Consider the following 15,900-nt stretch of genomic DNA (forward strand, 5'->3'; position numbering starts at 1 on the left):
GAATGCAAGAACTACTGTTCATTACATTGAATCAAGTGCAAAACATATTCTAAATCGTTGACACCTTCACTTATCTAATTATTAATATTTGCCCATTTTTTTTTCTGTTTCAGATAGTACTAGAAAACATTCCCCGGCCGTCCATAGCAGCCACAGGCGTATCGATGTGTTTTTACTACTTGGGTTACTGCGAAGAGGCCATGGAAAGGGTCTGTTTGTTGCCAAAACACGTCATTAGCCACTTAGTCAAGTAAGTATTTGTTTGAAAAGGTGTAAGTGGATATTTTCCTAATTTCGAACGTTTTTTAGGTACGCTCTGTGGTTGTTAGAATGTGCTCATGACTCTGGAAGGTGCCAGTCGATCATGTTCTTTGGTTTGACGTTCCAATTCAAAGTTATCGTGGATGAGTTCGATCTGCAGGATGGGCTGAGGAAACTGCACAACGTGGTAAGTGTTTACTGCAAGGTTAGACATCAACCCTCTCTCTTTCCCCACTTTCGCATCACTGCATTGCTCAGTGTCGGCCTAGCAGCCTTTGAAGATGGAAGTCCCGGTCGCTGTTACCGACAATGTGAAATTCATGCTGTGATACGTTTTTTAAATGCAAAATGGGTTTCATCTATTGACCTTCATTTTATATCTGTTCAACATGTTCGTAAATGGTGCATTCGCCATCGAACCATGTTTTCTTCATTTTTAAAATTTCTTCTCTACTATTTTTGGCTGATTTTATCATACCTCTCTTAATTCTTTTCCACATTTGTTCTGGATTCTTTTCTTCTTTGGTTTTGTCCATCTCCTTATTGAATGCTTGTTCATATGTTCATTTCTTTTTTCATTTTATTATTAACCTTGTAGCCCTATTCATTCTTCGTTTTTGAATGAGCAGATTTATTTCTGTATAATATTATTTATTCTTGGTCGTAGATCCTTGTTTTATGGATATTTTTTGTTTTAGATCGCAACGTTGCCAATTTTACATCCAGATTCCGATAGAGCATTATTGAATGAAGAAGTTGAAATATCTTATCGACAAATCGTAAGGCACGTTTGCGTGGCTTACCGAAGGTATCTAGAAGTTCATTTATACCAAAAAGTGGAGTCGATCAGACGATCGCAGTTGAGGCCTAACGAAAGACTGGCAACAATGCTTCAACCATCATTTAAGGTAAGGGAATCACATTCGCAGATGAATTCTACTGCAGAGATAGGCCTGGATCGTCCGTATCAAAAGTTTATTAATAGCAGGCTGAAAATTTGTTAATAGCTTAACGGTGTCTAGTCGGACAAACTTTGATGTGCGGGAACACTGGAACAGGGGAAGTTTTAATTGTGGAACAGATTCGAACGGGTTTCGAACGTCAGACTATGAAAACGTTCCATGTATTTTGTTGGACAGAACTTCCAATTGATTTGTTACCTTTTCATTAAACTCTCATGCAAAAATCAGACTGCTATTTGGACGGGATTCTGCAGAAAGGATCCAAACCACGCTTTGTTAAAACTGAGATATTAGCCAAAAACTTTGCGATAAAATTTAAAATTCTCTATTAAAAGTAATCATGGTTTAACATTAAAATCGTCAATATATGCATTAGATTTGATTTAACACATACTGTTTGATTCAATAAAACAATTGTTTAAAAAAATCCACTTTTGTGGCTTGGTTCCCTTCTGCAAAACAACTTAAGTGAATTCAAAGTTAACATTTATTTTCCATTATTGAGGTACATAATCAGGCGTATAATATAAAATAATGTTAATATGAAATTATTGACATTTAATAATTTGTTCGATTTCAAAATCCGGAAGTACCGTGAATTCAAGAAAACAGTTGTTTTGAAAAAAATCCACTTTTGTGGCTTGGTTCCCTTCTGCAAAACAACTTAAGTGGATTCAAAGTTAACAAACATTTATTTTCCATTATTGAGTTACATAATCAGGCGTATAATCTAAAAAAATGTTAATATGAAATTACGGGGATTTAATAATTTGTTCTGGAAGCCCCGTGAATTCAAGAAAACAGTTGTCTTAAAAAAATCCACTTTTGTAGCTTGGTTCCCTTCTGCAAAATAACTTAAGTGAATTTGCATAAAGGAACCAACCCACATGGATCTTTTCTGCAGAACGCTGTAATGCTGCAACGATAATGTTGGTGGGTTCTTTTGCTCATAGAGGACGGTATATATCGTATGTGGCTTGGTTCTTTTCTGCACAAGTATCTACGGGGTATTTTACAACCTATGAGACTGTTAATAGGAAAAATATATATTTGTGGTTTGGTTCCTTTCTGCAGAATCCCGTCCATTTATCACCAACATAATTCCTGTCACTTGACATGTTCCACGTGTCGGGCTTATTAAAACCCTTAACATATCTGTCGGACAAACATTTTTTCATATATTCTATAAAGTTTGCTATTTAATGAACTTAAAAACAACCTGCTGGATTTCACAATCATAAACTTATCAGGATGACATGTTCCACAATTAAAATCACGTTCCACAATTAAAACTTCCCCTGTTCCAGCTTGCTATTAATAAACTTTTTTTGGTACGCGGAATCCAGGCCTAAGATATCGATCAAAATTTTCAAATAACCTAATCTTTTAGGCATGTAAATCATCCCCTGAAGAAATCCAACAACAAATCGACATGCTGTTTCAAATAATGCCGTACAGAAGCCACTGGCACCCTGTCGATCAGCTGCTCAAACTCGGTGGCATCACGTTACTTTTGAAAATTATAGCGTTCGCCTATGAGTGGAACTATAGCGGACGAGCGGAGACGGTCAGGAGTGCTTTGGATGTTTTGGCGATTTCTTGCGTGATGCCCAAAGTTCAGTTGTTGTTCTGTGACAGGGTGGACTTGCCAGAAGAAACTTTAACTGTGGGTAAGTCTAGAAATCAATTTATAGAGTGTAACAATAATCTTAAACAAATCAGTTATTCGAAAACTATGCTAAAAAGATATAAACTATAACAAGAAGAAAATATAACAATAACAAGAAGAACTAACTACAAGAAGGGTCATTTTTTAGGTATTAACATCATATTGGGCGCTGCAGAAGGTGAGATTGTTGCGGATGCCGATGTTCAAAAAGCTGCATTGAGGGTTATAGGAAACTGCGTCTGTGCGCCAATAAGTAGGGTAAGTTTTTCAGATATCTTTATTACTTTATCAAATTTGGATCTTAATGTGTCTCACTCATTAGACACCATAGTCAGTAAAACGCTCCAACTCTACCGTCCATCGATGGTAGTGGTAGGTTGACAGTGGGAGAGCGTGCGTACAGAGAGATGGCCAGCTAGCGATGCCATCGTTACAAGTGTTGATTATATCTTTTCACTTTAGAGAAAGGCATAGACATAAAGACAGACAAGCAGAAAAACAGGGAATAAAGAAAGAGAGACACATACAGCGAGAAAGAGAGAAGAGAGAGAAAGAGAGAGAGAGAGATAAATAGATTCTGACCAGAAAGTTAGATGGCGATACAGTGGGTGGGACAGATAGCCAAAAATAGAGAGTCACAGAAAAACAGGGAGATACTGCAATATGAGAGAGAGAGAGCGAGAAGGAGAGAAAGAAATAGGGAGAGATAGAGAGAAAAGACGGCGGAAATAGAAACAGAAAAAATAGTTATTGCGAGAAATATAGAGAGCCAGAATGAGGAAAGACAGAGAGAAAGTGAGAGACAAGAAGTACACCGTGAAAATAAAGAGACAGTTAAAACTGAGGAAAGATAGCGAAAGAGGTAGAGTGCAACGATCATGAGAGGAAACAGTGGTGGACTGATTGTGAGAGTGAGATCCGAAGAAATAGAGAGTTAAATAGAGAAAAAGGAAGAGACGGTGAGTAAGAGTGACCATGGGAGATGGAGAAAGCCACAGCAAAAAAGGAAGAGAGACAGCCAGAATGAGAGACAATGAAAGATATGATGGATATAGCGAAAATGAGAGAGTGAGAGGGCAGGAAATGTACAGAGACAACGGAAAATAGAGAGGGATAGCGGAAAAGAGATAGAGAAGGAAGATATAGCAACTAGGAAAAGGGAAAGACGGCGGTGTTTATGTCTTGTGTGTTATAATGAAGGCGCTCTGATGAACCCCTGAGCGTTGAAAAGTTCCCTCCCCGTAAAATGAAAAATTTGTTTGTTTACTAAAATTACATTTTTTTATAGGTTGGCGGTACACTTGGTCGATTTTCTTCGGGAACAACGAGCTCCCCGAACAAAAAATTGAAGTACAAGAGCTCCGAGGACCTCATCCAGAAAGTATGGGATTGCGTACGTTCCAACAGCGGTATAATGGTGCTCCTTCAGCTGATGCAAGTTAAAACGCCCATAACAGATGCCGACTGCATCAGAACGCTGGCGTGCAAAGCTTTGGCAGGTCTAGCCAGATCAGAAACGGTGAGGCAGATAGTGTCCAAGTTGCCTTTATTTACAAGTGGGCAGTTGCAAGGTAAGTACACCAGTTCATTAACACGTTCAGCCCCGGCATGCATTTTATTTTTATGAGATCTGCGGACCGGAAATTATTTTATTTAAATTATCAAATATGGGCCTTTAAATAACCCACAATATAATTTCCATTCAAACTTAGTCAATTGTGTATTATTTATGTAGCAATAAAAGTGAGAGCCACGGATGGCTCACCCGGTCTGGACGTCAGATGTCGTCCCTGGCTTGTCGTTACTTATTTGACTAAATCACGGCTTTTATGGTCACTTGCAATTATTGCATTACTTTACAAGTAACTCTTGAACGTATAATTTGAGAAGTGTTATAAATAGGGCAGTACCTATGTCTTCTTTTGAAGCTGACAAGCCCGGATAAAAAAACTATATGTAGTCTGGGCTGATTATCGTAGAATAGGCCATTTTTGGGAAAAGTTGTTTACCAGCAGTTTTATTGCTGGAATCGAAGCTTATGATTATATATACACATATTAATAATATAGGTATGCAAAGTCTGCAGATAGTATGCTATTTTTTTTATAAACAAAATGGCGCCCGATAATCGTGTTTTTTTTTTCAATTATTGCTCTATAACTCAGAAGATTTTAACTTTACAACAAAAACACTCAAATAAAAATTCACCGCAATTAAATTCTGCATAGAGATATGTTTTTCCCGATCTGCTCCGACAAAAATTTTCCTCGGAAAATGCGGGTTTTCCCAACAGATTCTTAATTTTCAAAGTTTTAGATAAGTAATTATCTACCAATAATTAAATAATTTGGTGACTTAAAAGCCTTCTTGGTTTAGATTATAATTCCAGAAGCTGGTGAAAATTGAGCGAATATTTTAGCAACAATTCAGTTGTTAATTAATAATTTACGGTCACAATAATAACCAAAATAATTATGATACACTGATTATACTTTGAAATCTTATAAAGATGAGATGCCTATTTAATATTTTGTCGACAAAATATAAATTTTTTATTTTTTTGCATAATCTGCATATTTTAATAATCTGCATATTTGCATATTTAAAAAAACAGTTATAAACAAATTAACGTTTCTCAGAAAGTTTTTATTATATTCTAATTTTAAAAAATAGTTAAAATGCGTATTTCAAAGATCTTGAAAATGAATGCTTTAAAACTTTTTTGCAACCATTTGCAAAAAAGTTATGAAACAGCAAAGTAAACATACGATTACTACGTTGTGTATAATTTTTTTTTAATTCTTTCAAAGCGTAAAAGTGTATTTAAAGTACAAGCTAATTATTTACAAAAAATATCGAATATTAGTTTAATGGTTATATTTTAATTAAAGATTATAAATATATTTTTTTTTGTAATTTACACGCGCGAAAGTAGACTAATACAGTACTGTAGCTAAAATTTTCACTCGAAGCGACGACCGCCGCGCGACGTATAGTTAATAAATAGAATTATATTATGTATGCTGCGTGTCAGTCGCTTCAAGTGAAAATTTTAGCTCCGGCTCTGTATCAAGCCTACTTTCGCGCTAAAAATTACAAAAAAAAATATTTTAATCTTTGATTAAAATATAACCATTGAACTAATATTTGATATTCTTTGTGAGTAATTAGATTGTACCACAGACTCACTTTTAAGCTTTGAAACAATTGAAACAAATTATAAACAACGGAGCAATCGTATGTTTACTTTGCTGTTTCATAACTTTTTTGCAAATGGTTGAAAAAAGTTTTAAAGCATTCATTTTCAAGACCTTTGAAATACGCATTTTAAGTATTTTTTTAAATTAGAATATAATAAAGAATTTCTCAGAAATGTTAATTTGTTTATAACTATTTTTTTAACATTTAAAGATTATGCAAAAAAAAGAAAAATTTATATTTTGTCGACAAAATATTAAATAGGCATCTCATCTTTATAATCTTTCTAAGTTTGATCAATGTCTCATGCTTATTTTGGTTGTTATTGCGACTGTAAATTGTTAATTAACAATTGAATTGTTGCTAAAATATTTGTTTAATTTTCACCGGCTTCTGCAATTATAATCTATACCAAGAAAGCTTTTATTTCACCAAGTTATTTAATTATTGATAAATAATTACTTGCCCAAAAAATTAATTTGGAAATTCGAGATTTTTTTTTCGTCTGAGCAAATCGGGAAAAACATGCCTCTATGTAGAATTAAATTGCGGTGAATTTTTATTTGAGTGTTTTTGGTGTAACGTTAAAATCTTCGGAGTTATAGAGCAATAATTAAAAAAAAAACACGATTTGGGGGCGCTATTTTGCTAATAAAAAAAGTAGCACACTATCTGCTGACTTGGCATACCTATATTATTAATATATAGGATCATAGTATTCGATTCCAGCAATAAAATTGCTGGTAAATAACCTTTCCTTGTACTTTGCTAATTAGACCAGAGTATTATAACTATTTTTTTTTTTCAAAATTTATAGATTATGCAAAAAACGAAAAATTTATATTTTGTCAAAAAAATATTACATAAGCATCTCACCTTTATAATCGTTATAAGTTTGATCAATGTATCATGATTATTTTGGTTATTATTGCGATCTTAAATTGTTAATTAACAATTGAATTGTTGCTAAAATATTCGTTTAATTTTCACCGGCTTCAGGAATTACAATCTATACCAAGAAAGCTTTATGTCACTAAGTTATTTAATTATTGATAAATAATTACTTACCTAAAACTTTATTTGAAAATTAGAGATTTTGTTGGGAGAACCCGCATTTTCCGAGGAAAATTTTCGTCGGAGCAAATCGGGAAAACATACCTCCATGCAGAATTTAATTGCGGTGAATTTTTATATGGGCGTTTTTGTTATAAAGTTAAAATCTTCGGAGTTATAGAGCAATAATTGAAAAAAACACGATTTGTCGGCGCCATTTTGTTTATAAAGAAAGTAGCACACTATGCAATATGGATATATAGATATGCAATTTTAATGTTCTGTATTCAGAATTTTTCGTATTAAATATTATTCGGGGCGCTATTATAACTTGTTATCAACGAAAACTTTGCAAATTTGCAAAAGTCTGTGTGTTATTGCGTTGCCGCTCCTGCAATACTTAGAGCACGTGTATCGATGGATTCTTATGTAGTTTTGCCTTCTGAATCCAAATCTGAAAACGGCATTTCGATATCTCTAACCGTCTTCGAGATAATCGACCTCAAACTCTAAAATGTGACGTCACAATCTGGTTATTGCCTACCGTCGCACTATACGTCAGCTCAAATGGTTGATTAGGAAGTAGGCTACTTTTTTAAATCTCGATTTGTTAAACAAATCATAGGTTATTTACATTTGAGTTTGACACTTCGTGAATGTCAAACTAAATTTTAAATTAAGTATTAATAATAAAGCACCATCTATCCATAATTGGAAAAAATGTTGCGAATAAAAGTTGCTTATTTTTACGTCAAGGATCCCAATCTGCAATAAAAATTTGGGGGCTCCTATTTAAAATTTTAAAGTAACACCCCCACCCCATCTCCGTGGGTGGTCATGTTTGGTGCCATTCGGTTGATTTTTGAAAAATAATGAATTGGTGTATTTTGCAGTTTTACGATCTGATGTTCATTTCGCGAAATATCGCAGGGTTCGTATTTAAACTTTTTAATTTACCCCCCACCCCCCTCCGTGGGGTGTCACGAGTCCCCCACGGAGGGGGGTGGGGGATTTAATTTAAAATCTTAAATAGGAGTCCCAATTTTTGATTGCAGATTTGGATTCTTTACGTAAAAATATGCAACTTTTATTCGACACATTTTTTCGAATTATGGACAGATAGCGCTATAATCGGAGAAAAATGATTGTTTCAAATGAAAAATTAAATTAAAAAATGAAAAGTCCCCCACTTTATGGAAAACTTAACTTAACGTTTTTCTGATTTTAGCACATACTCTTCACAATCCAGTAGGTCCCCATAACGCTCGAGTAACTGCAAATTTAGTATACTTTCCTCCCCTACTATGAGGATTTATTGATGAAAAACATGGATAGTTGTTAGCGCACGTAACTTTTTTATTATCTCACATAAGTAAATGAATCAAAAAGGAAAATGTTAAGAAAGCCTAAGTCTACAATCACGTATTAATTTTAATATTTTACATATTCTAGAATATTCCACAGGGTGTTCCAAACTTTAAGAAAAAAACACAGTATGATTGGTACACCCGGTATAAAATGTTATTTACCTGTCTAGCAACAATATTATTACAACGATATTCTTAAATAATAAGGCTATAACATACTAAAAGAATCATTCAAATCGGACCAGTGGTTTAGGAAATTCAAGACGTCAAACATGTCCCATTTTTAAGGTGTTCGGCTAATTTTGCCGGTGTGTGTAGCTCATAACATTTAAATTATAATGATATAATTGCACATTAAAACATAATTATTAATTCTAACCTACTTTTCATAATAGCAATTTTCCATATTATGAATTAAAATACGTAAATATAGAAAGTTTTCGTTATGATAATGCTCGCATTTTCAACTTGTTTTTATACTAAGGCTGAAATTTCTTTTTCAGGTCTAATGAGGGATCCCATTTTACAAGAAAAACGACAAGAACACGTACTCTTTCAAAAGTACGCGTTAGAGCTGCTGGAGCTACTCTCAGGTCAAGGAAGACACACGGACAACAATTTAGAGGCATCTTTAGCTAACATACACAGAGTACGTACCTTATTTTAGTTTCTAAACTAACTAGCTGACTCGGCCAACTTCATACCGCCCCTGAATTAAATAATGTATGTGATGTGCTTATCCCACAGTTCTGGGTTTCATCTATTTCAAGCTGTTTTATTTCTGTATTTTCCGTTGTCAGGTATTCAGTTTTCTTTAGGTTTATTTCTACCCCATTCTTGGTATATTCCTGTTCCAGTTTTCTCATCATAAAATTTAGGTCATCTTCGTCTCGTGCGATCACTATTTGATCGTCACCAAAACTTAGGATATATAGTATATAGGGATTCGTTTTTTACTCGTATACCCATTCCTTCGCACTTTCTTTTCCATAGTTTCAGGGATTTTTCCAGGAATATTTTGAACAGGTATAGTCGAGGAAATGAAGCTGGAAAAATGGCAAAACCTCGCAATTTTTTCGTCCAGCATCGATTTGTACAAAAATTTGGGATTAGGCTCATTTCACCCTCTAGTTCATTTTCTATATCGAGCCGTTGTACGCTTTTGGTTTTTAAGGGTGACAACCACCCCCAATTGTAAAAAATTATAAAATAACATTTTAAACTTTAATATTGTCAACATTTGCTTCTTATTAGTTACATAATGATTGTTTTGTGCTTTAAGATATAATATTACAATATTTCATCCCTTAAAACCACTTTTGTTGGAGCTGTACAGGGTGTCCCAGACTAATTTAGCCAGGCTATATCTCTTAAACGAATAGAGATTTTCGAATGGGACAAAAACTGATCTATTTCATTTGTAATACACTGTAATTAGAAAAAATTATCCCCTAAATATTCATCCCTTAGTTACAACCCCTAACTTTAATTTTTTTAATAGCACCCTGTACATTTTTTATAGTTTTGGATGTGGTCTTCGATCGTCTATTTAACACATTCTTTTAAAATAAAATCGGTTCGTAAATAGTCAAGAAAATATCAGTTTATTTTTGTTAATTATGTGTCCCAGACTAATTTATCCAGGCTATATTTCTTAAATGAATAAAGATTTTCGAATGGGACAAAAACTGATCTATTCCATTTGTAATACAGTTTAATATGGTGTAGAAAAAAAATCATCTCCTACATAATTCGTCCCTTAGTTACAGGGTGCTATTTAAAAAAATTAAAGTTAGGGGTTGTAACTAACGGATGAATATTTAGGGGATGATTTTTTTACGCCATATTAAAGTGTATTGCAAATGAAATAGATTAGTTTTTGTCTCATTCGAAAATCTTTATTCGTTTAAGAAATATAGCCTGGATAAATTAGTCTGGGACACATAATTATCAAAAATAAACTGATATTTTTCTTGATTACTTACTAACCGAATTTATTTTTAAAAAATGTGTTGAATAGACGATCAAAGACCACATCCAAAACTATAAAAAAATGTACAGGGTGCTATTCAAAAAATTAAAGTTAGGGGTTGTAACTAAGGGATGAATATTTAGGGGATGATTTTTTCTACGCCATATTACAGTTTATTACAAATGGAATAGATCAGTTTTTGTCCCATTCAAAAATCTCTATTCATTTAAGAGATATAGCCTGGCTAAATTAGTCTGGGACGCCCTGTATATGAAAAGTTTACTTATCCTAAAAGAATAATTTCGGCTTGCATCAAGTTACATAAAAATTTGGGGTTAGGATCATCTTACTTTGTACTTCATATTCTATATCATGCTCAAGGGCGTTGATTATTTTTAGGGGTGTAAACTACCCTCATTGTCAAAAATTTTATAAAAACATTGTAAACTTTAATATATTTAAAATTTGGTTTTGACTGGTTAAATATTGATTGTTTTATGCTTTAGGATATAATATCATAATATTTCAAAAACCACCCTTAATAACATTGCAATTTTCATAAGTAGACAATGTAATAGATCTATACAGAAAAGAAGTAGAATTAAAGAATTACAAAAACATTTATTTACACAAAAATACGAATTTACAAATATATAAAAATACACATACAAATAGTTTTTTTGTCATCCAGTATAGGAACCGGCTCTGTGGTATTATATAGGTACATTGAAAATATCGAATATACATATACATTGAAAATATTGAAAAATCCCCTCTATAAGGGGACTATTCGAATTTTTCGAAAAAAAAATTAGTTTTATAAACATAGCTCCTTCATTTCTGGCGATAAAAAGTTGTTTCAATAATAGTTTTGTAGGATTTTTGAAGAGTAATAAGACTGTGTAAATTAAATTCCGTAAGATCCCTTAATTTTTAATTGAGGTGGGTTTAAAGGGCTCGAATAAGGGGATGTTTGCTCGTAAATAGATGTTTTAAACAGCTATATCTCGCTAACTGCTCACTTTAATGAAAATCTATGCATAAGAAAATTTTAGCTATTAAAAAAGTTACAATGTAGTAGTGTATCATTTTTTTCGTATCTCCAGTATTTTCGGAGATATTTTGAAGAAAATGATAAAAAATGCAAAATTGCAAAAAATCAATTTTTACTCCAATTTTTCTAAAATTAGGCCTTTTAAATATGTCAAACTTTTTGGGTGTATTGATAATATAAATATAAAAAGAATTACAGAAAGGCTAAGACCAATTTTTAGTTACAAGGGTAGTTAGGGGGTTGTTTTCACTGTTTTTTTCGTAGACAAAAACAGGTACCGACTTTTTTTTATCATAAGTTGCTCAATTTTTATGCTAGAAACTTTTTATTATTATTTTTTGAAAGATCTTATTGTATGCTTAAAAAAATATCATGTAAGTTTTCCTGGAAAAATGCAAAGTTTTCCTGTTATTTGGCTTTGATTATTTCAAATTATGCATTTGACGAAAAAAGCTAACCTTTAACATGCCGTATCTAGGTTTGTATTGGTCGTAAAAATATTATAGAAAAACAGTTTCGTTTGTGTTACTAAAAGATACAATTTTGACATCTACAGTTTTTTGATTAAATGCATATTTTTCGAGTTATTCTCAAAAAACCCTTTAAAAAAGTCGATTTTTCCGTCGAAAAACTGTTACTTTCAACCACGAATAACTCGAAAAATATTAATTTTACGAAGAAAATGTAAAAACATTTTTTTCTTAAAATTACTTTTTACATCGATTTACATGGTTAAAATGTAATAAAAAATTCCCACCCCCGAGATGGGGTGGCAACTACCTCCAAGGTTTTAGCGTACAGCAGCATGATATAGAAAATGATCCTTTTACTATTCCTACCTTCTGTGAAAATTTCAAGTAAATCCATGCTGGACGAAAAAATTGCGAGTCAAAATGCTTCATTTCCTCGACTAGTAGGGGATGTGGAGCAGTCTTGTAGTAGTCCATTTTGTCGTCTTAAATGGACTGCATATTGTATTGCCCGTTTTGATAGCTACTTTGTTATTCTTGTAGAGTGCTTTTACTGTTTTTATTAATATTCGTGAAACTTCGATGTCTTCCATTGCTTTCCATAGCTTGGTTCTAGGTATCGAGTCATAGGCTTTCTTAAGATCTACAAAAGCTAGATGAACGGATCTATTTTTGTCCAACAAATAAATAAAAGCTTTGGAGTTTTTGAAACAGATTTGGAACAAATTTATTTCGCATTTTATCTGCCATTTACTAATTAAAATTTAATCGTAGGCAAGCGTCGTAGCTCAAACGAAGATACAGTTCAATGATAGACAGTTACTTCAACTCATTCATCAGCATTTGGTCCAGAAGGGTTGTATAGACACTGCTGGACTGCTGGTAAAGGAAGCTAATCTAAGTCATGCTATAACATCTGTAAGTTCACAGCATCCGACCAGATTTAGATATTCATCTACATTGACACCTTCTAGAGTAGTAAGTTTACTTATAGTATTATTCTTTTTTTATAACTATGTTTTTTTATAATCTACATCATTACAGAGTATTAAGTAAATGTGTTACTGGTTTTGAGCGTGAAGGAGACACACCCAATGATGTCTAACCTTATTCTATTTATATTTTAGTTTTGAAGTAAGTCTTGGAACCAGGTTCTATCTAGTCTCCTTAAATAATTTCCTTACTAGCTTATTTTTTTTGTGAATGGTACAATTATTTTGTGACTCCGTAGCTCGATGGATTTCTTCTCTGATCAATGGAATCTTTAAGTCGTAGTGAAGTGTTTGATTACTTACGTACCATGGTGTATCCACTATCGAACTTAGAACTTTGGACTGAAATCTTTGGATGATATTCATCCATCGTCCACATGGATGATGTACTCATAGCTAGATGGATTTCTTCTGTGATGAAAGGAATCTTTAATTTGTAGTGAAATGTTTGATTACTTACATACCAGTAGCGATGTTAGAACTTTATACTGAAATCTTTGGATGATATTCAGCGACGTTGGCTTTGCACAGACGCATAGGTGTAGTCCTTAATACAGGATCGGCGTGAGTATGACTTTGTATAGAAGAATTTTGCTTTGGATGTTGAGTTTTGATTTGCGTCCAAGGAGCCAATGCATTTTCCAGAATTTTAAGTAGAGCTGTCTTCTTTTGGTCTGGATATGTTCCTTTCAAGTGAGATGTTGGTCAAGATGGAGGCCAAAGTATCTAGCGTCTGTTACTGTTGGTATTCGTACATTGTCAATTCTTACGGGTGGGCATGTGTTCTGGTGGTTGGTAAAGTCGATTCGCTTTTCTGAGGCACAACTGTCTAGTGACGTTAGTAATTTCTTTTTTGGGAAGTTCAGTTGCTAGATGTGACTGGAAATTACTACACAACCAAACATACATAATACAAATATTATTAATAGTAAACAGACATAAATAACATAAACCTTACGCCAAGCAATAATTATTTATTTACACCAATATAATGTATTGATAACACATGAGAAAATTATTTATTGTACAAAATAAAAATATTTTGTAGAAATAAACTTTACAAAATCTTATGAGATTAGTATACACTCCCACTAATTCTAATATTTCTTATCTTTTTAATGAAAGATTAAGTTGATTTGAGCGGTTAATAGTGTGAGGTAGGGATTTTTGTGTTGTGTGTTTTCTATTCCGAATGTGTCAAAGTGAATCTCGGCAGAGCGAATTCAGGATATATGTTATTTGGGTTGATTTTGTTTTGTTTACTTTTGTTCGCCATTTTGTCTACCAATCACTGAGTATGTCCAGATGATGTTGCAGATCTTGTGAGGCTTGTATTGGACCTTCATTTCCAGATATTAGTATGGCTACGTCGCGTCATCAGCAAATGAAGCGATTGTAGTGTTATTAGTCTCTGGTATATCGGCTGTGTACAATGAGGAAAGCAAGTGGTCCGAGAACACTACCCTGCGGAACTTCAGAGTTGATAGATTTTTTTATTTAAAATTATTTTTTGTTACTATTGTTCTAAGTGTGTCAGTATAAATCAGCTATAAGTAACAATATACGGGGTGGCAGCTTAAGGTTTGATAAATATTTAAGAAGAAAAATATTTTATATTTAATAATATTTAAAAAAATTAAAAGTTCATAGTTAAAATAAAGGGTTGTATGTATTGAGTTAATATTTAGTAATTTTCTTTTTAGAGTCGACTGTCAATTTCTTCGCCTAAACCACCTCCAATAACTCCATCCACGGACAGCACACTTGCACTGAACAATTCACAGAATGCATCGTTGTCTATCAAATTGATCAAGTAAGTAATATTAGTCCAGTTGACAGATGTATCCATTGTCAGGTCCAGAAACTTGGCATCTTTTAGTTGTGATATTGTTTATAATTTCATATTAATTTCAATTTTGTTATAGAAAATCTCAAACATTACCAACGTTTCCAACGACTCCAACCCACAATTCCCGCCTTCAGAAACAGACCAGCGGAGAACCGCAAATTTGGGGCGGAATGCATGAGGATGTGTCTCCTTCTTCGGAGCAACCGAGAGTAACGTTAGATTCGATCATCACCGAATATCTCACCAACCAGCATGCCTTGTGTAAAAACCCCATGGCTACCTGTCCGCAATTTAACTTATTTGTGTAAGTACGCATTTTTTTAAATAACTCTAAAATTTTTAAGAGCGTAGACGCACATATTTTACGGCTATCACTACTTTTTCTTTCTTGGCACGGCAAATTACGTGTAGTAAAATTCTCACTGGTATGGAAGCTGCAGAAGATGTTGACATTAGTTGACAACGACATTGTCATCAGCAACATAGAGATGGCTATCGCTCAGTTTTTGAATGTTCTTAGATAACCGTTACTTGTATAATCGCTTAAATTATTAATTAATTTAATTAATAGGGTTATTTTTTCACTAACTGTATTCAGTGATTACAATAATTTATATACTATACAATAAAAACTAATAATCGATAAAAGAAAAAAGTTATAAAGTGATTTTAATAATATAATGTTACTATGGAACGCTTAGATAAATTTTAAACATCTTTAACAGCAAAATACTACGATCTCAGGAAATACCCTGGTGTATTATGTACTTGGATCTTCCATAAATTATGAACAATAATTTTTTTTATTAATTTCACGTCTTAAATCAACTATTTATATATTCGTGAAGGCTTGTCAAATATTTAGTAGCCTTGTCAACACATTCTGTTTGACTTAGTGCGTTGTATGAAAAAGATAGGAAATATTCGATTTGGAAAATATCCCCACGGACATATAGTGCAGTCACTGAAGGTTTTCACCTCCGATTTCGTTGAACCTCCATCGATTTTCATGAAAATTGTTGAGTAGTTAGAGAGTACCTCAAGGAACAAAGG

The 15,900-nt window shown here is 33.2% G+C and overlaps 1 protein-coding gene across 1 annotated transcript in view; it reads left to right on the forward strand.

Moving 5' to 3' along the window:
* The window catches only part of LOC114349382 (protein mahjong), a 59,283-nt gene that overhangs the window by 22,003 nt on the left and 21,380 nt on the right, over positions 1–15,900 (forward strand). Inside the window, exons 10-19 of the mRNA XM_050646286.1 lie at positions 114–250; positions 310–448; positions 960–1,169; positions 2,614–2,893; positions 3,041–3,150; positions 4,181–4,463; positions 9,014–9,159; positions 12,781–12,984; positions 14,702–14,811; positions 14,924–15,151. Of these exons, the coding sequence (XP_050502243.1) occupies positions 114–250; positions 310–448; positions 960–1,169; positions 2,614–2,893; positions 3,041–3,150; positions 4,181–4,463; positions 9,014–9,159; positions 12,781–12,984; positions 14,702–14,811; positions 14,924–15,151 (1,847 nt within the window). The remainder of the gene's footprint in view (positions 1–113; positions 251–309; positions 449–959; positions 1,170–2,613; positions 2,894–3,040; positions 3,151–4,180; positions 4,464–9,013; positions 9,160–12,780; positions 12,985–14,701; positions 14,812–14,923; positions 15,152–15,900) is intronic.

This window comes from Diabrotica virgifera, chromosome 3 (assembly GCF_917563875.1).
Source record: "Diabrotica virgifera virgifera chromosome 3, PGI_DIABVI_V3a".
NCBI lineage: Eukaryota > Metazoa > Arthropoda > Insecta > Coleoptera > Chrysomelidae > Diabrotica > Diabrotica virgifera.